The sequence below is a fragment of the Lipotes vexillifer genome, unplaced genomic scaffold (assembly GCF_000442215.2).
Source record: "Lipotes vexillifer unplaced genomic scaffold, Lipotes_vexillifer_v1.1 scaffold641, whole genome shotgun sequence".
Lineage (NCBI taxonomy): Eukaryota > Metazoa > Chordata > Mammalia > Artiodactyla > Lipotidae > Lipotes > Lipotes vexillifer.
The window spans coordinates 426,982-450,081 of NW_006780658.1; the positions used below are offsets into that span (position 1 = coordinate 426,982).

At 36.9% G+C, this 23,100-nt stretch overlaps 2 protein-coding genes across 2 annotated transcripts in view; one reads left to right on the plus strand and one right to left on the minus strand.

Moving 5' to 3' along the window:
• Window positions 1-23,100, plus strand: part of GFM1 (G elongation factor mitochondrial 1) — a 43,516-nt gene that overhangs the window by 13,688 nt on the left and 6,728 nt on the right. Inside the window, exons 9-15 of the mRNA XM_007454117.1 lie at window positions 1,653-1,790; window positions 4,556-4,657; window positions 6,320-6,376; window positions 9,345-9,482; window positions 10,371-10,453; window positions 20,933-21,095; window positions 22,706-22,850. Of these exons, the coding sequence (XP_007454179.1) occupies window positions 1,653-1,790; window positions 4,556-4,657; window positions 6,320-6,376; window positions 9,345-9,482; window positions 10,371-10,453; window positions 20,933-21,095; window positions 22,706-22,850 (826 nt within the window). The remainder of the gene's footprint in view (window positions 1-1,652; window positions 1,791-4,555; window positions 4,658-6,319; window positions 6,377-9,344; window positions 9,483-10,370; window positions 10,454-20,932; window positions 21,096-22,705; window positions 22,851-23,100) is intronic.
• LXN (latexin) lies at window positions 10,722-16,794 on the minus strand. The gene is made up of 6 exons (XM_007454116.1): window positions 16,666-16,794; window positions 15,275-15,337; window positions 13,755-13,932; window positions 13,311-13,447; window positions 11,091-11,153; window positions 10,722-10,820 (listed from the first exon to the last, which is right to left on the minus strand). Exons 1-6 carry the CDS (start codon window positions 16,792-16,794, stop codon window positions 10,722-10,724), a joined length of 669 nt encoding a protein of 222 aa, XP_007454178.1.

The window sequence follows — 23,100 nt, forward strand, 5'->3', positions numbered from 1 at the left end:
GGTGTGCTTTTTGTTGTGTTATTGCTTCTGTGTATAATTTTAAGTGGGAAAATTTTAAGTGGATAAGTTGAATGTGTTAAAGAGTGGTTATTTCTGGGATAGAATTATATTGAGGGGGGCTTTTTCCTAGTTTTTATTTTTATAATATGCTTTTTATTACTTCTAAAACCAGAAGTAATAAACATTACTTTGCAGTGACAATTAACATTATCAGTGACAATTTTTATGCATAAAGCTTTTAAAAATCTATATTTAGGAATATTTTTCTTAGGATCCTCAGAATTGTAAGTATTGAATAACAGGTATGAAATATTTTAATATTTAATGATTTATATTGCCAGATTGCTTTCATACTCTCAGAATTAATGTATATGTTAGATTATTTCAGTGAATCTTTATCAGCATTGAGTATTGTTTATTAAAAATCATTACTGATTTCATAAGTGAAAATAGTATTTTAATACTTCATCTTGCCTTAATTCCTAATAATAGAGAACATTTTTCCATATATTCGTTATGGAATTGTATTTCCTCTTTTGTAATTGCCCCTTTATTTCTTTTGTCTTTCCTTTTTTAAAATTAGAGTCAAAGTGTTTTACTTATTTGTACGAGCCTTTCTCTAATAAAGTTTTTTAAAAAACAATTCGCAGTTTAAAATTGACATAGACAAATATATCAGTCTTTGTCTTTAGTCATTTTCTCATTTTTAACCTTATAAATCTTCCTCTTTCATTATATTTTGTAAATATTTACTTTTCTTTCTACTTTTTTGTGGTGGGGTTTCTTGTTTTGTTCATTGTTAATCCGGTTGGAATTTGTTTTGCTGAATGCTGTGAGGTAGGATCTAAATGTATTTCCTCTGCCTTCAAATAGAAGACCAATTGTCTAGTTACCAGTTTTTGAACAATGTTATATTTTTTTCATTGATTGTCATGTGTCATTTATCTTCTGTTGACAAATGAAGTAAACATTTTAGATATTTATACTATACCTTATGGGCTGTTCAGTTTAATTTGTACTAGTTTTATACTATTTATGTTTTGGAGTATTTAATATATTCTTATATTACTCAGAGTTATTTTCTATTTTTATCCATTCTTCTAATATTAAAGTCACTAATAAAATGTTTAAAAATTCCTCTTCTGATTTTTATTGCTATTGTGTTAAACCTGAAAATTAACATGGGAAGAATTGGCAACTTTTAAATACTTACCTAATAAGTTAGTGTTACTATTCAGGAGGAAATGATCCTTGATTATTCATTTTATATTCAGTCACTTTACAGAACTCTTATTTGTATAGCTTTCCAGGTGACTCTCAAAGTTTCTCTAACATGTAGTCTAACTAACAATGTTAGTTTCTCCAACTTATGGAATAACTTCCTTATTATATAAATGTTAAAACTTTTCCTAATAACTTAGAGGAAGCAAAAGTAGTATCTTGGATTTTGATATCAAAGAACAACCATTTAACTTAACTATATTCAAAACTAGTATTAAAGTAGTTTATGACAACAAACTGAAGCATGTATATCAGTTGTACTACTAAAACTGATAGCAAATATTTGAAGGTAGTTGTGAAGTTTTCCTCTTAATTTTGACTCCTGTGTTTCTTTTTTATTCTTTCTGACCTTATCCAATCTTGACTTCTAGGCAGGTCGATTTGGACAGTTAACTTATGTTCGAAATTATCAAGGACAGTTGAAGAAGGGTGATACCATCTATAATACAAGGACGAGAAAGAAAGTACGGGTGCAACGGCTGGTTCACATGCATGCCGACACGATGGAGGCGAGTACCTGGGCATTGTTGTGAGATCAGAAATTTCTCTAATGCAAGTGAAATTTATCTACCTTCTTGGTATCCTGAGCCCCACAAGAAAATCACTTGTAGTTGAATGTGTTTTCCTAGCTTCTTTCTTTTTAGTTAGGTGGGCTACAATTCTCATGTGGCACTTTGGTGTTGGCTAAATTAGCAAATGTCAGGAACACATTTTAAACCACCATTTGTGAGTTAGCTGTATTTCCTCAGTGGCCAAGGTTAAGGAAAAGGGACATTAGTTCCCTAAGATTCGGAGCACAAGATTCAACACTTTCCTCAAGAGCTATCCTTACGAAGAGTATAATAGGTTTTTAGGACAGTGGAACTGTGGTTCTCAAAGGTAAATGAGAGTAATAAATTCATACATAACTTCCCACATTGTTCAGTAGATTTACTTCCTGAAATATGGAAGTAGAACCAATGCCCAGAAGGGCCATATTGATGCCAGAATTCATCTGAGCATTTAAAACCTCTGAAGGTCTAGTCTGGGAGATAAACTTTGGCTTATGGCTTGAATTCTTGAATTGGCTCTGAATCTGTCCTAGCCTTCTGTGGTCCATAGGGTTAAGGCTTGGCAGGAATACCAAGTGTGTGAGGTTGTCTCCTTCTTGCACCCTTTCTCAATTCAGCTCTATATTCCTAGAGAAATTTATTAGTCTAAGCAAAATGTTACGACATTCAGAAATTTTCAGTGGCCATAACTTTTTTATCTCCTGGAAAATGAATAGGCAGTCTTTCAAAATTAGACATCATTGCTGTTTTTTGAGATAGGCAGCAGGGGCAGGCTAGAGGGATTAGTGATTGTCACAGCTCTTTCATGGGCCAGAAGCTAGGAGATCCGTACAGCTGTGTAACCATTAAAGCAAGACACACACACTTGCTCATTCACAGCCACAGCTGTAATTAATGAACTGTCAATATAAAAAAAGACTAGGAAGTTTAGAGGCACCAGTGCTTTATTCTTAGATTTCCTGTGTTTTTTTAACTGCCTGCATCTGTGAGAAATTAAGATTATTTTAAGTACAGTAGACTCCATTCTCCTGCCTTTGTTTTCCAAAACTTCCTTTGCAGGTTTTCCTTTTATGCCTTTGTCATACACATTCTCATTGTTGGACTGTGGAAGCACATATAGTACTACATGTTTTTTGTTTGTTTTTCTTTTTTTTCTTTCTGATAGAATTGTATTTTTTATTTTTTTGAATTTATCTTTTTAAAATGTATTTCTTAATTGAAGTATAGTTGAATTACAATGTTGTGTTAATTACTGCTGTACAGCAAAGTGACTCAGTTATACATATATATATATACATTCTTTTTCATATTCTTTTCCTTTATGGTTTATTACAGGATATTGAATATAGTTCCCTGTGCTATATAGTAAGACCTTGTTGTTTATCCATTCTATACTACATGCTTTTTATTTATTTATTTTTCTAGATATTTTATTCTTTTTGTTGCAATGGTAAATAAGAGTGTTTTCTTGATTTCACTTTCAGATTTTTCATCATTAGTATATAGGAATGCCAGAGATTTCTGTGCATTAATTTTGTATCTTGCTACTTTACCAAATTCATTGATTAGCTCTAGTAGTTTTCTGGTAGCATCTTTAGGATTCTCTATGTATAGTATCATGTCATCTGCAAACAGTGACAGCTTTACTTCTTCTTTTCCGATTTGGATTCCTTTTATTTCCTTTTCTTCTCTGATTGCTGTGGCTAAAACTTCCAAAACTATGTTGAATAAGAGTGGTGAGAGTGGGCAACCTTGTCTTGTTCCTGACCTTAGTGGAAATGCTTTCAGTTTTTCGCCATTGAGGATGATGTTGGCTGTGGGCTTGTCATATACGGCCTTTATTATATTGAGGAAAGTTCCCTCTACACCTACTTTCTGCAGGGTTTTTATCATAAATGGGTGTTGAATTTTGTCAAAAGCTTTCTCTGCATCTATTGAGATGATCATATGGTTTTTCTCCTTCAATTTGTTAATATGGTTAATCACATTGATAGATTTGCGTATATTGAAGAATCCTTGCATTCCTGGAATAAACCCCACTTGATCATGGTGTATGATCCTTTTAATGTGCTGTTGGATTCTGTTTGCTAGTATTTTGTTGAGGATTTTTGCATCTATGTTCATCAGTGATATTGGCCTGTAGTTTTCTTTCTTTGTGACATCCTTGTCTGGTTTTGGTATCAAGGTGATGGTGGCCTCGTAGAATGAGTTTGGGAGTGTTCCTCCCTCTGCTATATTTTGGAAGAGTTTGAGAAGAATAGGTGTTAGCTCTTCTCTAAATGTTTGATAGAATTCGCCTGTGAAGCCATCTGGTCCTGGGCTTTTGTTTGTTGGAAGATTTTTAATCACAGTTTCAATTTCAGTGTTTGTGATTGGTCTGTTCATGCTTTTTAATTCTTTAGAAATAACTTTAGAACCATGAGGTTCTGTGTTCTGTCAGTACTGCAGATCCTCCAAGTAAAGATGCCATAGCTCGGAGTTTCCATTTAAAGTAAAATCTTGTCAGTTGAGGTGTGGTTTAAATAAGGGCCCTGTTGAAGGTATATCTTGCTGTGGTTGATTGTTGGTGTTGCATTGATTCTATCTAATTCCTTCTTTGTGGAATTCATGGTGAGATTCTGCCACGTTTGTTTGTGTACAATGTGTTTATTGTGCGATTACTTTTTAGTTATGATGTCCTGGTTTGTATTACTTGCAAGTATCCTATTGTATTCTTTCTTTAGGATATTGAGGAAGTGTTTGCCGGAGACATCTGTGCATTGTTTGGCATTGACTGTGCTAGTGGAGACACATTCACAAACAAAGATAATAGTGGCCTTTCTATGGTAAGTCATTTAACTTCAAAGCTGTTTATCACTTGCGTTTCAGAAGTCTATGTTTTAGTACTTCAGAAAAACAACCACAGAAGTTTTCATTGAGTGCCACAGGCATCAAGTGTAGATTGGTTGTGGCTCTTTTAATGTCAACTAAACAAGTGCTCTGTTAGCTAACTTACCAGTTTTTCGTAGTAAAATCATTCCACCATTCTCCAAGGTTTAGCATGGAGGGAAAATCTCCACCAGGTAACCTGGCATGTGTAGCACTGACTCCTACCCTGAGATCTGCCTCCCCATTGTGGGCACACCTCTAATTGCTGTCACCGTCATCAGGCTAGTCCCAGCCAAGTGCTCCTTCCTTATTAATTTGGCAGCTGGAGATTGGACTCTTCCCTCAATCCCCTAGAGAACTGTAAGAGCAGGCTGTAACATTTCGGCTAGACTCCAGGGGCAGCATGACAGAACGGAACCGTGCCCTGCAGACAGGACGCAACTAGATAGTCCAACTTACTGTACACAGCCTGCCTTGTGGAACTCATAGGTCCCTTTTCATCACTGAGGGAGAATGAAGGGAAGAGCATGCTCAGGCAATTCCCGCCTTTCAGTCCCCACCTTTCAGTCCCCTTTACTCCCCTTTTTGCCCCCACAGGACAGCAGGCTCTTGCACAGTATGACCATGTGTTCATGAGGGTGCTCCCTCTCCTGAATTCATTCAGTAAAGGACGAATATGAGTACACAGGGGATAGGTGATTTGCAGTGAAGGAATTTACAGTGGGTTGTTTATATAAGAACTGGTCCAACCTAACAGATGAGCACCATAATAGCTCCTGTATCATATGATGAATTCTTAATTTTATAATTTAGCTTTTTTGTATAAAATACTCTCTAATGTCTATGGTTTTACATGTGGAGTTAGGACACTACAAAAATCATAAATCTGTAAAGGTTTTTGGGGGATCTAGATAAGGGGACTTCTTGATAAGTATTATTGATAAGGCTTTTTCTAAACTTGTCATTACCAATATGAAGGGACTGGAGGTTGTGGGAAGTACTCAGGCGTTGAGGCAAATAGACCCTGGTCAGTCTTACCTCTGCCCTGTGCTATCGGCTGGCCCTTGGCCAAGTTAGTTATTCTTCTTGCCAAGCCTTTAATGATTCTATTTGTAAAACGGGGATAATAATATCTGCCTCTCAGAGTTGTGACTGATTAAATGAGATATCATATGTATAAAGAATCTAGTCCCTTTCTCTGCTTCTCTTATCAGTGATGGCAGTATATTTTGATTAAATAACTTATCAGAAGATAGCTATAGCAGATGTAGTCACTAGCTAATAAGTATTCCACATCTCAGCATTTGAATTCATTATACATAATGATTATGTTAAACTGAAATTGTCAACAAACTTAAGGGTCTTAAACAGTTAAGTAAGTAAAAATAGATGCTTTATTTTTGTTATTTTGGGAGGGAGATCATATAAGTGGACACCTTTATATGTTAATATATTCATTTATTTAAGGAAAAACAGACCAAGATATATTTGTCTACCCTAAGATGTTGACTAGTGTTTGTCTTTTGTTCTGTTGTAAAGGAGAACATTAAAATTAATCCACCCCTGACACATACGGTACCGTATTTGAATTCTTCTCTGTTCTTTGAAAAATATTTTAGGAGTCAATTCATGTTCCTGATCCTGTCATTTCAATAGCAGTGAAGCCTTCTAACAAGGTAGGAGTTTGATTTAACGCTCAGTATATCACAGTAAAAACTTGAGCTCTTTTTTGTCTGTCTCCACAATGCACATGGTGTCTTGTGATAACCAGCAGTCTTATGGTCTCTATTTCCTCTTTTGGTATTCAGATCACCTTTTAAAATTTACCAGTCTATTAGTAGTAAGTACTTCACAGTATATTTGAAGAAGTTGATGGTATTAAAGTATTCATGAGACTGTGCTTTATAACTCTTTACTATAGTAAAGGTATATCATTGGCTCTGGAGTGTTGTGTGAGTAACTTCCTAGATTCAGATCATAAGAGATGGAAAAGAGGCAACTGAGGCATTTGTCCTAAGTTGCAGGAAAAACTCACTGTAAAGTGTATTAAAATATTGCGTAGATTAATTGCCTCATGGATTATAATACATCTGTGGTAGTTATGAAGTAAATGTCTGACTATAACATGGAAGGCCTTCAAACAAGACTGTTTTGACTCACTTTCAAATATAAAGTTTTATGATTGGATTTGATGTCATTTAGCTTTTTAGCCAAAATTGTTTGAATAGGTTCTGCATTTGCATTGCTTGTCATTGGAATTAGTCCTGATCTTGAAACATAATTGTTTAGTTCTTAAGTTAGTTACATTCATAACAATCATTTTAACGTGATGTATTGACATTAACTCATTCATGCATTGAGTGAACATTTTATGATTTCTTGTCATCTGGGTACTATCATTTACAGAACGTATTCTGATTTATTGTCTTGTGGATATATTAACAGCAACTACTTCATCTATTTTGAGGAACTGAGATTTCCCAGGCCCTTCTCATTATAGAAAAGAGAGAATGTTGAGGTGGCAGGAAACGTTCAGTCACTCTATCTCAGAAAGTTGAAAGGCGAGCTTTACATCTTACCACAGTGAGATGCCACAGTTTGCTCCAGGTACTTTGCCAGATTGGTTGCTTTTCCCTTCAGAAGATGAAGGACTAGAAGTTAAAGATATTATTCTTCTTTATTCCTAACTCCAGAGTTTATGTAAGACATTTAACTGTTGATCGTTCACAATCATGGAGGGAAATCAAACGCATCAATATTCAAAAGGTTTTTTGGTGTCTTGGGGTTGTCTGCTTCCTGGAGAATTAATATACATCAAATAATGAAATCACTGCATAAAACCCTGAATCTCAGTAGTGGGGCAGGGGTGATCTTCTAGTAAGTTGAGAGTCCCTGGCTAGTGCAGGGAAAAGGGAAAAGACTTTGGAGATAGACTAACCCAGGATTCAAGCCCAGCTAGCTCTGTGGACTTGAGCAACTTATCTGTACCTAGTTTCCTCACCTGTAAAACGGGGATAATTCTGTCGTGCAGCCTTGTGGTTAGAATTTGAGATAACGTATGCAAAACACATAACACATCTTCAGCCACATGTGATAGCTGTTAATATTGGTGATTGGGGCGTAGTTTTCTATTGCTGCCGTAAGAAATTAGCAAAAACTTAGTGGCTTAAAACAGCACAGATGTATTATTTTACAGTTGTGTAGGTCACAATTCGGACACAGTTCTTAATGGGCTAAAATCAAGTATTGGCAAGGCTGTGTGGTTTCTTTCTTGGAGGCTCTAGGGGACAGTTTAGTTCCTTGCTTACTCAGATTGTTGGCAGAATTCAGCTCCTTGTTGTAGGACGGGGGTCCTCATTTCCTTGCTGTCACCTGAGGGCTGTTTGTAGCTTCTAGAGGCTCCTCATAGCCGCCTTCCTCCTGTCTTCAATGCCAGCAACAGCAAAATGAGCCCCTCTCATGTTTCAAATGTCTCCTGTCTCTTCTTTTTCTCTTCCCATCTCTCCACTACCCTTCTTCATTCAGCTTCCATTTTTGTTTTATTAAAAAAATTTTTTTTGGCTGCATTGGGTCTTCGTTGCTGTGCATGTGCGGTGAGTGGGGGCTACTCTTCATTGCGGTGCACAGGCTTCTCATTGCAGTGGCTTCTCTTGTGGCGGAGCACAGGCTCTAGGCATGCAGGCTTCAGTAGTTGCATCATGCAGGCTCAGTAGTTAGAGCACACGGGCCCTAGAGCTCATGGGCTTCAGTAGTTGCGGCGTGTGGGCTCAGTAGTTGTGGCTCGTGGGCTCTAGAGCACAAGCTCAGTAGTTGTGGTGCACAGGCTTAGTTGCTCTGTGGCATGTGGGATCTTCCCAGACCAGGGATTGAACCCGTGTCCCCTGCATTAGCAGGCGGATTCTTAACCACTGTGCCACCAGGGAAGTCCCTCAGCTTCCATTTTTAAAGGCCCATGCAATTAAATTGGGCCTGTCCAGATTATTCATGGTAATCTTCCCATCTCAAAGTCTGTAACCTTACTCACATCTGCTGAGTCCCCTTTGCCATGTAAGGTAACAGTCACAGGTTTGGGGGGATTAGGGCATGTCCTTAGAAGACCATTATTCTGCTTACCACATAAGGAAGTTACATCTAAGGAGAATAAAGGTGCATCAAACCACATCCAAGCAGATTGTTTTGAAAAGGAGAGGTCTCATGTGCATTTGTCTAGTGTTGGTCTTAACTGCCCTCTTGAATCTACAGTAGAATCTTGGTAACCATGCTGATTCCTTTGATTATGTATAGGATTTCTAAAATATAACACAGTAACACAGATTCTGCTTTCCGCTTTATGGGCAGTTTTCCACAAATGGACAGTTTTTGTCAATATAATAGGAAAGGGCATAGAGTTAAGTCTTGGACTCCTGTATCTTGGTGTGAAAAGAAAATTCTCTCAGTTAGCTATTCCCTGCTGTCTTGGCTGTGTGGTATCCAAGCTCTCATATTAAAAGGATATAGCCTAGAAACTAGATGGTAGATCATTTTTATTTTTTAACTGTTCATGTATTTGATTTCATTCATTAAAGCTTTTTCATTTCATTCATTAAAGCAATTTCATTGCTTACCATGCTTAGTAAAATGTGTAATGATTTTCTATTTTTAAAGAATGATCTGGAAAAATTTTCAAAAGGCATTGGCAGGTTTACAAGAGAAGATCCCACATTTAAAGTCCACTTTGACACTGAGAGCAAAGAGACAATTTTATCTGGAATGGGAGAATTACACCTGGAAATCTATGCTCAGGTAATGAATAACAAAGAAGTTAAATTCACTTTATGTCTGTGTTTTGTTAAAAGTCGATAATTCTTAATCTGATGGTTGTAAACTAATAGTGATTCTTCAAGCTTCACTCTGGTTTTTGTTTCTAGCTGTGGTATACTGCTTCTTCCAGTGTGTGTTACTAATTAATTACTTTTGGTTTCTAAATCTTTTTATTCGTAAAACATTGCAGACTTCTAGAATCAAGGCTCAGGGGATTTGCAGTAAGACCATTCATCCATCCCTAGGTTATGGTTCCTTGGGTCGAGTGTATCCTGGTCTCAGCCTTAGGAAGACAACCGCAGGGAGAAACCTGCTGAGAAAGTCGGCCCACCAGTACCCACTCTTCAGGCCATTTCTTGCCTGTTTTTTTCTCAAGTCACTACTTGAAGATCATTATAATGGAGATGAACAAGTGGGTAGATGGGGCCCCTGCTTACCTAGGAAAGGTGTTGTGTGTATGTGAACGAAAACAAAATATATATGACTTAATGATTAAAAATTCTGGTTCTGATTATATCTTTGAAGTTGAGATAGTAGAAAATTATGACAACAGATTCATATACTATTCCAGTAAATATGTAATAAAATGGAGGAAAGATAAAGTTTTAGTGGATAGATTAATTGGAGGTAAGTATAAATTAATCAGTCTAAATTAGAATTTATTTATATAAAATCTGTAAAAGCAGTTTGTATTGCTTAATATCATGTATTTATCCTCATAAGGTACTTAAGTGATTTAAGATTTATCATTTGCTTATCATATTTAAATGAATGCTTCTAAGGTAGTTGAGACTCTTAGGATTTTTCTTCCTTTAGCTTATTATTTTTTTAATTTAAATATATCAAAAAGATCTCTCCTGCTCTTTTTAGAGGATGGAAAGAGAATATGGCTGTCCTTGTATCACAGGAAGGCCAAAAGTTGCTTTCAGAGAAACCATTACAGCCCCTGTCCCGTAAGTATGCAAAACGATTAAACATAAACTATGAGGCTGGAATTTAAAGCTTTTTATTAGGGGATATACATAGCACTATTACTGTTGATAAGACACTTTTACATTGTGATGCTCTATTATGGAAGCTATATAGTTCTGTAGTTCAGGCCGTTTATACAAAGGGACACTTACGAGATTTGTCTGACCCTTTAAGCTAGATATCAATGAAGACTGGTATACACATCATTAATAAGCATGTTTATACTTCATCGAATGTTACAGTCTTCATTTATTCCAATTGTGCTTCCTTTGGTAGACGGCTATTATGTTTTACTTTAGTACCATATTGTGGATGCCAGAGAACTTGCATTTGCCAAGGAATAATCTCCTGCAAGTAAAGGAAACTGATGCTATGATAAAATTCAGAAAACATTTAAGAAAACAGAGTTGGGTTTATATTTTGTTAGAAACAAAACAGTCCTCATAAAGAAAGCACAAAACAAGTTAAATTGCTGCCAAGTGTAATATATTTCAACCTGGTGCCTATTTGAATTTATATGAATTCTGATTTAGAGTCAAAATTAATAAGGCATACTGTGGCTACAAAATGAGTCTCAATTTTCAAAGTAGCATCAAATAAAGGAAAATGATACTCTACCTGAGATGCAATGTCATGAAGTAGAATGGTGTAGTCTAACTCAATGAAGTCATCATTTCTTTGCTATAAAAAATAAAAACCTGCATTTAAAACTTGATATCATTGGCAAAAATGATAATTTTAAGAATCAGCTTTCATTAGTAGATGACAGTAATACTTCCACTTAAGTAAAATTAAAAATTGAATGTCATAATTTAGCCTGGCAGAAAAACTATTCTCTTATAAATAAGATTTCTTTCAAACTACATTTTAAAATCATGATTTTTAAAAAATTTGTTACTCTAAAAATCATTTACCCTTTCTGTTTTTAGTTTCTGAGTTGTGGTAGCTACTTAAGAACATTACAGTCTATAATTTGTCATTTAAATTCCTTAATGTTTCCATTATTCAGAAAAGCATCGTTTAAGGGATAAACTACTGAAATGAGAGTTTACACTAAAGGAAACCAATTTTATAATAGAAATTCTCTTTTAAAAAACTGAAAATAATAAAATGTAATGTTTGATTTTGTAACTAAAGCTTTGATCTATGCTGCTTATTGCTTTGGACATATAAAGTATTTATACTATCAGCTGCACAGAAATATTGCATCTACAGAGTTTCAAACCATGGTCGTCAGAAATTTGCTGTACTCACCCAAGGCTCTTTAAGGCTTATAACTGATGTATTGAAACAAGCCCTAGACTCCAAGAGGCAGCACAAACTCCTGTGGCTCCTTTGGTTGACAGTAATTATAAATATGGCCCCAGGATCAAATAAAACTATACTCTTCTCTCCTTAAGAGTATCTTGAAGCAGTCCCTTCTTTGACTATATCAACAAAGAATGTCCTTTAAGGATAAGGTAAAAATCAGGAAGGTTTCTTACGTGTTGGATCATAATAGGTAAAGATATATAATATATACACGCTGAAGCAGTGGTTAAACTCTTCTGTTGGGATTTTCATTAATGCTTTAAAACTTCAATTTAGTGAAGGGTTACCGGAAATTGATTTCATAACGCAGTAACACTGCATATTTTGCTATAAAAACATGGCTTGAAAATCATGATTGTGATTGTATATCCTCTGTAACGTGGACCCAGCTACTCAATTATCTGAGCCTCAATGCCCCTATAGGAGTGTTGTAACCAAGGTTGCTATCTACAAAAATGCATTAGAAAAAGGCTCTCTTAAAGTGTTACAAATAGTGATGCTAGGTATTTGGCATTACACTCTGAGTACTGTAATTGGTATCCTGTCCTCCAGTGTCCAAAGTTATCTAATAAGTGGCTGCAAAAGCTTGTGGAGTAAAGGTGCTCCAACTGCCTTGCAGTTTGTTATCAACAAACTGAAACAAGCCAATGGAAAGTGCTTTTCTCTTACAGAGTATTTTTCTTGTATTCCATTAAATACTACTAGTTGACATATTTTGTTTTTCTTTTAAACCTCTTAATAAAGCTAAACTCAAAGAATTTATTTTAATCTCTTTAAGGTCTAGAAAGAGGCAGTTTGGAATAGTCATATCAGACTTAAAATGCAAGGCTAGGGGCTTCCCTGGTGGCGCAGTGGTTGAGGGTCCGCCTGCTGATGCAGGGGACACAGGTTCGTGCCCCGGGCCGGGAAGATCCCACATGCCACAGAGCGGCTAGGCCCGTGAGCCATGGCCACTGAGCCTGCGCGTCCGGAGCCTGTGCTCCGCAATGGGAGAGGCCACAGCAGTGAGAGGCCCGCGTACCGAAAAAAAAAAAAAAATGCAAGGCTAGCAACAAGTAAGATATGAGGTTGTCAATTATGACTAAATGGGTTTTAAAAGATAATTATATACCGCAAGCTTCCCAAAGATTGAGATGCTAATATTTTTGTTCCAGCTGATCCTGGGGGAAAAAATTCCAGCCATATCTCTAGCTCTGACACTACCATTTCACTAAAGGAAAAAAGCAAAGGTGGTTTCAGTATCACATGATTATAGTAATTTGAACACAAAACTTAGGTTGCGAAAGGAAATAATCTGTATTAAGCTGCACACAAAAACCATTGCCAAATTATTTGTAATTCAAGACTTCACTCTTGAAACTGCAGCTTCACCTTCTCCAGCCTTGATAACTGACTTCTCCTTCAAATACTGACTTCACTGTCTTAAATACAAAATGACTAAAGGGGCACTGTTCATCCAATCGTGAATTATAACACCTTCAGTAAATATTAAATCTATTAATAGTGTATTTTATAGAAATTACTTACCACTTGCTTGACAGTTTGAATTTTTGCCATTTTATACCATGTATTTTCAGTAGAATTTTGCCATATTATATAACCACAGGCAACCCAGGCTAAATGTTGAACTGGCTTCATTTCCGGAGGTACATTTCCAAAACTGTCTGGTGAGGGAAACATTTATATGATAAATGGAATTATTTTATATATACAGTATTAACCTTTAAAAAAATCTAAATTCTAAGTCATGTCTTAGTTTTCTTCAAATGTGTACAGAAAGTAATTAATTAAGCCATAGATTGATCTATAAAGTTCCAAGGCTTTTTTTGTTGTTGAATTAGATTAGTAATAAATATTTTTGCAAAAGTCAGTATATTGCCAGCATGTTAACATCTAACAATTTTGAGCATAGGTAATTGATATTGATCTTAAAGTCGAAAAAAATATTTTCCATGCCATATATTTATATACCTGGAATATTTTGTGCTTCTAGTGGTTCCTTCATAGACTTGAGTCTATGATAAAATGTGTTATCTTCCTCATCTGGGTTCTTTCCAATTTCTCCGTCAAATGTTAAGTTGACTTCTGGTGCAGTATCTTGTCCCATTGGAGGGTACAGTACTTCAGCTGTGCAATTCACTGTAACTTGCTGTTTGAAACATTTTGTGAAAGATCTTTACATGTTGATGGCCATCCATTACTAATTATTGTTCTTTGAGATATAACATTTAAAGCATTGCCCCCCTAATGATGTTGTTTCAGACTTGACTTGAGTGTACCTATTCCAGAGGTATCTAGTTGGTGGTGGCCCAATAATTTTCTTAGAGGTATCTAAAATAGGTAACTTGTTTTATAACATATAAGGTCTCATAATCTTGTAAATTCATTTTAAAACTATGTATTTCAGTATTAATGGGAAGTCCATTTGTAAGGCAGAGTTTAGTCTATCTTTATATACCAACTCTAGACTCTGGTTACTTTTTTTAAGTCTGTCCATTACTCTTATTCTCTCCTCCTGAAATAACAGAAATTTTCTCAAACTCAGATTCTGCAATCTATATCCAAATATAAAATGAGAAGATTGTAGCTTGGTTCTGCTTTGTAAAGATGACTATCAAGCAGCTCAAATGCCTTTTAATGAATCTCCTTATGTTAGCCTGTATCTCTTCTTTTTTTTTTTTTTTTTTTTTTTTCTTGCGTTATGCGGGCCTCTCACTGTTGTGGCCTCTCCCATTTGCGGAGCACAGGCTCCGGACGCGCAGGCTCAGCGGCCATGGCTCACGGGCCCAGCCGCTCCGCGGCACGTGGGATCCTCCCGAAACGGGGCACGAACCCGCGTCTCCTGCATCGGCAGGCGGACTCTCAAGCACTGCGCCACCAGGGAAGCCCTGTATCTCTTCTTAATTATGCTTAACAAAAGGGCAAGCTTTTTAAAATTTCAAGATGGTTATGGTACAAGTGGCAGTTCCTTCCTTTTAAGTTCGTCTCATTAATAATTTGACAGGTGTATATTTTTTTTTTAATTTCCCTGCCCCATTACTGAAAGATTCTTATCTGAACACAGTGGTATCAGTTGGCCATTCTGTTGCTCATAAATATCTAAGAAAGCACTTGGCTTTCTTTAAATAAAAGAAATGCAAAACAGAATGAAACAGACATAAAAAAAGTGATGATGACTGTAGAATTCATTATTACACTTGTTCATATTAGGCATAAATTCATACTGGCCTATGAGTACGTAACATTTTTAAAGGAAATTTATTTGAACTGAAGTATACAGAGTCTCTTTTCTAAGTGATAGAAATACTAAGTGTATCTCAGAATACACAAAAAGTAAAAACTGACCTTTGTATGGTGATCATTTTTTTTGAGGCAGGGATTTTACAACAACTCTTTTAAAAACCAAATTAATCCTATGATTTGATCAGCAGAGGTGATATGGAATATTAGGAATCAAATTTTATTTCATAATAAAATGACATTTCACTTACTTTTTGGATAATTTCTTCCACAGAAAATTTAAGGCAATACTTTCTTCCTCTTCCCGGAATATCCTAAAATTAAGAAAATGTGGTGTTATTATAACAATATCTCAATTCTTTACATTGTTAGAAGAATCCATTCTCATTTGGTTGGGTGTGGTGCTGACTGTTGGGGGTAAATGATTAAGGCCTTACACCTTGACCAAGGCATGTCACCATGTTTGTGACATCTAATTTAGCAGGTCCTCTAGCAGGGTTATTTTGGATGAGAACAAGAGGGGGAGATAAAAGCATATATAAATAAAATCGGTTATAATTCACTTTCAGTCATCAGAGTATTCTAACCTCTGGATCTGTGATCCTAAATTCCACATAAGAAATTTTGAAAATTTTAATTCTAAAGGTGACAAATAGGATGCACTATTGAAAAGCTTTCTCATAAAGCCTTATGTACCCTCCAGATAGTGTTCAATGAAGATGAATTCCATTCTGAGGCAGCCTACTGCGAAGTGGTTAGAGAATGTTAAGTACTGCTTTTACTTGTATGTTAGTGGACCTGCAAAATGATGCGTTAACAAATTTAATAACAGTAAGACAGACGTTTTGGTATTTCACTTTTGAATCAAGATGTAATTGAGAATTTATACCTAATTATGTTATCTGGTGTGGTTTTGAAATAACATTTACTCCCTGTCAGCTCTTAAAGACTGTTAGCAGTTAAACTTCTGTCAGATAAATAAGGGACAGTCTCAAATCTATTAGATTTTAGTAAAACAGAAACAAGCTTAGTGGTTGCTGAGGTCTTGAGCAGTTTAAATTTAACCCTTTAGCCAGAGGGGGCCCATCATTCACAGCAGTCAGTGGCAGTAGTGTTTGGATGGTTGAAGTGAAGCTTCAGGCCACAGTACTTTTATTCTGCTTTGTCAGTTTCTGTTGCTTTTTGTTTACCCCTTCATTTTGGTCTGAGTCTAATAAAGGATCTTAAAATTCAGTCAGTGAATCTTTTGCAAGACGGGAGCTTCTCTTGGCCCAGATTGGAGTAGTAGATGCTAAACATAGCACCAGTTTTAAGGTCCTTTTGAAAATGGTTCCTATAGGTTTCACTTGGGGAAAGGGGAGAAGCCGCCCCAATTGAGAACATTTACCGACTTCCTTGTAGCAGGGCCCATAAAAACTATCAGTGTCTCTGCCTTCCCGTAAAAACAACAAACAGCCCCGGGGCTGTCCCCAGAGACTGGAGTGTAGCCCAAGCCCAGAAAAGCCAACTCCCCTAGAGAGACAGCCAGCCTTAAGGCCCAAAACGGGCAAGGGGTGTGGGGAGTCAGGAGCAGGTGGAGCTGAGACCCTCGACGGTGGGGGGTACGGAAGCAGGTGCCGCCACCACCCTCTGCCCGACTCACCTGCAGGCTGGCTTGTTTGACTGTCTGCACCAGAAACACCTTGTGGGGGCTGCCCTGCTGGTAGTTGATGCAGCTCTCTACCACCGAGGCCGCCCTGGAGGCCGGGTAGTGGGTCGGAGGGATTGCCATTCTTGGTGAGCGGCGGCTGGGCTTGCGTGGGGCTGCTCGAGCTTCACAGGAAGGGAAGGGCACCCCCGTCCTGCCTGCTGCCGAGTCCCCCAGGCGGAAAAGTCAGCCCTCCTTCTTCGGGCTGGGCGGGGCCTGGGGCGGGGCCGCCAGCTCCTTCCCTCCCTGTCTCCCTCCTTCCCTCCTTCCGATTCTGCAAGCCGCTGCCTGGGAGCTGGCTCCTACCGAGGCTGCTCTTGGAGCCCCGCCCTGCTACCGCCTACTGTTAACTCTCTGGTTCCTGTTTAGTGAGAGCCCTCTCCTCCTCTAAGGGGCGGGGGGGTGAGGAGGGAGTCGTTGGGCTGGGTTGTCAGGGACTACATCCTTCCTTTATTAACCTTTACAGAAGCTTCGGGAGGGGCTTTCGGGCCTTCGCCTTAGTGGAGAGTCTCTGGGGCTTCAAGTTTCCTCTTCGTGGAAGGAGGCTGGTTAGTTTACTTGCAGACTGGAGCGCAACTTCCTTGTACACCACCCACAGTGTCCGACACGAGCGCAACTTCCTTATACACCGTCCGCAGTGTCCGGCACGGGGCAAAGTACAAAGGAGCGCCAGGTAGTGAGTCGTGATTCCTTCTTTTCCCTTCCCTGGCCAGGAACAGGCTTGCTCATACCCAGCTTTCTGTGGAGGTGTATCAGTTCTGCCCAAATCAGGGTACGAGAGACTGCAAACGATAGCGTTAATTTGGAGGATTATGTAATTTAGGTCAGAATTTTAAAAGATACTTGCACTCCTCTCTCCCTTTGCTGATTTTCGAAAGATGAGGTTTTGATATCACACCATGCTTCCAACTTTCTGAATCACTTTGAAAATTTTACTTTGAGGATTAAAACTTACTTAGAAACTGAATTTATACAAAGCACTACATTGAAGTAACTTCTAACAAAAGCAGTTTTTAAAGCTCCTTAAGCAAGCACAGACTTTTAGTAGGCAGTGCATTTTTACTCTCCAGATCTCTTAATTACCTCCTGTGAGCTTTAAAGGAAATATAGTCTAGGCTGTTCTTTGGATTTGCTGTAGATCTACCAGCTAAGATTTCTTTTCATCAAATGTATAGCCAAACTGACACTGTAGCTTGTTGGCTTAGAAATAAAGACTCTTTGCTATTTTCCCAAAACGAATTTTGAAGTTTCCTTGGGTAGACATATTGTGTTGCTTTTGTAAAAAAAAAGTTAACAAAAATGTATTTGTAATGTGTTGTTTTCCTCAAATACCCTTTTTTATTTATTTATAAATAAAGTATTTGGAGTAAGTAGATTTTTAAAGAATAGTAAGTAGTAAGGCATTCCCATTCTTTCTAATTATATTAGCCAACAACCATCAAGTAACTAGAGGATGAAAGGGTTAGTTTCTCCTCAAGGCTTTTTATAAAAAATTGAAGCTTGTTTTTCTGTTTTTGGTCGGGGGGCGGTGGGGGGGGCTGAGTCATTCATCTATCAGCCAACCTCTTAGGTTGTCGTTGTATTTGTGTGTTAGTTGTATGAATTATGTGCTCCTTTGATAGTGGCCTAATACATTCTAATTACCCAGAAAGAGCTTTTTTGCTGATAATGAAATTTTAAAGTTTTCACAAGTAGCTAGTTAACATCTGTTTTATTACGTTAGAGTTGTGAGGAGTACAATGTGTGAGCTTCCTAGATGAAATCACCCTTTTGAAGCTTTACGGATACAGTTACCATCTCTATAGATCAAGGCTAGTAACAGAGGTTGTGACATATCAGGCATTTATTTACTAAAAGTACACATACCAATTTAGGTTCTTTTTAAAATATAATTATTATATTAAAACTTTTAAACTGCCTATTTAGATGTTAAATAAACTGCATTGAGAATTATTCCTATATTTGAGTTCTTGAAATCTTACTAAAATTTCATTAGTGGTAATTCAAGAGATCATTATCTGCAAACTTGAATAATGTATGAGTTACCTTGAAAGTAGCAAAATTATTATGGGTCTCTGGGATTGGGCACATTAAATTATTATTTTAAATAATTGTATGGACATAAAACTTAAGTAAAAACGCCTATGGCTTGCAACTTTGATAAGACTATGAAGTCAAAATAAATCTACAAAATAGAGATATACAATAAAACCAACACAATTGTGATTAACAGTAATTTTAATGTGAGAGATGATGATGTTTTGTCAAAATGAAATTGTCTTTTACAAAATTCCAGTGGTCTGACCACAGGAGCATGGATTCTTTTGCCTTCAGCATATCTCTTCAGTGCTTGTCAAGTGATGTCTTAGTTCTTCCACTTCTCTATTTAAGCTACAGTAAAATCTCTCTTTGTGCAGTGTCTTCTAACAGCTTTTGAAGTGAATGCATCGTGTGCATCTTAAATCAGTTTATATTCTTATTAGCCTTTTAGAAACATGTTTGATTAAGAGTGTTGGTCTTGGTACAAATCCTGGCTCTGCCACTTAAGAGCTATATCACGTTTGGCAAGTTACTTAGCTTTTCTGACCCTTAGGTTTCTCACCTGTAAAATAATAATAAAAAATATTGCCTACTTCCTGGGTCTGTGGTGACGAACAAGTAAGACAGTTCATAAAAAGTGCTTAGCACAAGCCTGGCACATAAGTGTCCTGTTATTTGGCATCCACTTGATTATAAACGCAGCCATGGTCCCTGAAACTGCAGGGATTGCTTGGCTGTGATCTGGCCCTCCAGGGCACTGCTGTCCAGTAGCAGTTTGTGCAGTGATGGAAATGTTTGGCTCTGCTGTCCCGGACAGTAGCCACTCTCCACACCTGCCTGTTGACCACTTGTAATGTGACTAGTGCAGCTGAGGAACTGAATTTTAAATTTTATTTAATTTCAATGTAAATATCCATGATTAGTGATTACCATATAGACAGCACAGATCTAGAGTATGTTGTATGTCATATTATTGTCAAATTGAAAACAAAATTTAAAACGTCCCAGAGAACTTGAGCATACTAGAAAATATGTCAGTGGACCACAGTTTTGGAATCCCTTCAGTAATTCTGTGGTGATTTGGCAGTTGTTTCTCTTCTCCTTTTCCTACTCTCGGTTCTGATAGCTGTTTGTTTCTCTCCTGGGAAAATCAACCGTTCAGCATTGTTTCCCAGCCTGTCCTGAAGCTCATGGCTGCTGGAAGATTATTTAAAGGCAGTTCATCAAGTCACATTCACGCTTAGGCTCTCTATGGAAACTGCTTATTCCAAGCTGACATCTACTGAAATTTGCTGTTTACTTCTTCCAAACCATTCACAGATCTGTACGCAGGAACACACACTCATTAATGCCCATTTACCTGCAGTTATCTGCAGACACCTTTGAAAGCAACCAGCTTCTTCCATCTTATGGTCTTGAGGAAGGTTTCAGTTTAAAGGAAAAATGCCTTGCAAACAGTAGATACTTATGAAATGTTTTTTCAATGATATCGTAGCCTGTGTTTACATATATTTAGTATGCATGTAAGGTGATTATTTCATCCTATTTATGTTCTCATTAGTAGTTTCAAGTAAACACTGACCTGTGTGTCTATTTGAATGACTTATGTTAATCATGATCATTTGCAATTAATCATTTTCAGGTGTTAGTTATTCTGCCTGAAACTCCCTTCTCTCCTATTTTCTCAGTCCATAGTGTACAAGTTGTAAAATCAAATAGCAGCTATCTCAATGAACTAACTACATAGCTCCTATTTTCAGGTAATTGTCCTCATAGAGATTTAAGGAGAGAACACTGTGTCCCAGGGAAGGGAGGCATTCCAAAAGAAATGGGTAAGCTCTTGGAATGTAGATTACTATTAATAGAATAAGAACCTTAGACAGACTTTTTATTTTAATTTGTTGACTTTTACTTTGTACTTGTGAAATTCAGAATTAGCAGAATTAAAACCATGGATTACTTGGTGGTGTGCCCCACCCTCACCTCCAAGTAAGAACAGAAAGGACAGGATTACTTTTTAAATAAATTCTTTAATACTTTTATAGCAAGGCCATTGTATTTGAAGGAAAAAGTAAAAATGATGAGAGGTGGTTTTTCATTTAAATTAGTAGGAGTTATTTCATTTTGGTGATTATATAATGCTATGTTGATTTTTTTCTTCTTCTTCCTAAATTACTTTCAGGTTTGAGTTTACACATAAAAAACAGTCAGGTGGTGCAGGCCAGTTTGGAAAAGTGATAGGTGTACTGGAGCCTTTGGACCCAGAGAACTACACTAAGTTGGAGTTTTCAGATGAAACATTCGGGTCAAATGTTCCAAAGCAATTTGTCCCTGCTGTAGAAAAGGTAAAAACAAACAAAAAAAAAACTTTATTGCATTAAAAAAAAAAATCAAAAACAGTCTGTTAGGTATCAAATCACATTGCTATCACATTGTCTCCTGTGGTTCATTTTCATTACAGTTCTGCTTCTTTTTCTCATTAAGCTTTCCATCTGATTAGAATCATTAAGTTCAAGAGCTATAAATATATGCTATGACAATGAGGGGAAGTCATTCTGTTTCTTAATCATAGTTATTGTATTTCTCTTGATAAATTGAAACTACTTCATTGATTATAATCAGCACTTGAAATTTGCAGTAGGCGTTAGGGGTTTATGAAAGTTTTAGGTGTACTGATATAGTAGAATGTACATTCATTAAGATTCCCAACACCTGGGTACTATCCTCATCTCTGCTAGTGATTAACATGCCCTTGGGTAAATCATGGTGTTCGGAGCCACTTTCTTTTGTAAACTGAGCATATAGTACTTAATTCCAAACCCGTCACAAACTCAAGGATCAGATAAGACTCTGATATTTCTTTGGGAATTGTGAAGTGATTTGCACATATAATGGGTTACTAGTGATTTGTTGGCTTTCTAGGTCAACAGGCTTTAAGACTGTTGTAAACCTTTAGCAACTGTCTATTCTTGTAGATTGAGATTTTTAGGTTTTTTTAACCTTTTAACTTAGAAATCTTTATTAACAGATCATAATTTTGGCTTCAGCATTAGTTTTGGTAGCATTTTTTGTGATTAGTGTGTTTCATTCATTATACTTTATATCAAGACAATAGTTTGTCATTCACACACTTTTAAATTATCTTTTATTCTCCAGGATTAATGTAAGTGAAGGAAAGCTCAGATATTTTTCAGCATTTAGAGTTTACAGTTTTGAATGTCAGAAATATATTGTACTACATGTGCAGCTGTGTGATTGTCTTGCCATGAAAAACTATCTTGAATTGTAGGAGCTCTGTGAGTATTTAAGTGACTGAATGGAAAAAAAAATTGCACACTTATCAAATTGTACTCTTTAAATATGTATAGTTTATTGTATATCAGTTATACCTCAATAAAGCTGCTTTTTAAAAAAAAGAATTGCTTTGGAAAAATGAAATTAGCTTTTAATTTTAGTTCTTACTGACACTGTATAACACTAAAGCTGTTAGGTAGTGATCTGCCAATGAGGCAGAGCAGTGATAGGTAAATAATAGGAGCTTAAGACACAGCTGTTGATTAGATGTCAGTTTTGACTGAAGTTTTATTTTAGAGAATTCCTTAGATTTGCCTTTCCTCTGTTTCCTCTTTGTAAAATTAAGATCATGCTGTCTCTAATGCATCATGAGAGTTTAGTAATTCTTGAAGGTTGAGAAAGTGATTGCTAGCACTCTCGGCATCACTTTCAAACCAGCTCTCACCTTTAAGTAATAGACTTTTGCAAGGGATTGCTCATCTAGATTCCACAATAATAATACTTAAATAGGCTGTTGAACTTAAAAAAAATTTTTTTAAGAATGAAATATAGCATACATAAAAATGTTACACTTCTGAATACTAAAACGTTTGGGGGTTTTTCATAATGCTTCTGTGAGTGAAACCCACTCACTCCAGAAGTTGTGTTCATTCATTAACAGGGGTTTTTGGATGCCTGCGAGAAGGGCCCTCTGTCTGGTCACAAGCTCTCTGGGCTCCGGTTTGTCCTGCAAGATGGAGCATATCACATGGTGGATTCCAATGAAATCTCTTTCATCCGCGCAGGAGAAGGTGCTCTTAAACAAGGTACGCTGTGTCTAGCAGTTGCCACATCAGTGCATCTATTTCCCTGGTGGACCATCAGAGCCGCAGAAGGCAGCACTGTGTTGGTTAGGTTTTCTTCCCATCCCCCCCCACCCCACCAGAGCAGTAAGCAGCACACCAGGGGACATGGATAGGCTCTGGGCAAGTATTCATAGAATCAAAGTGAGGATAGATTACTGTGTTTTCTTTCTTACAAAATTAAAATCCTACTTTGTTCTCCTAAATTATCTGG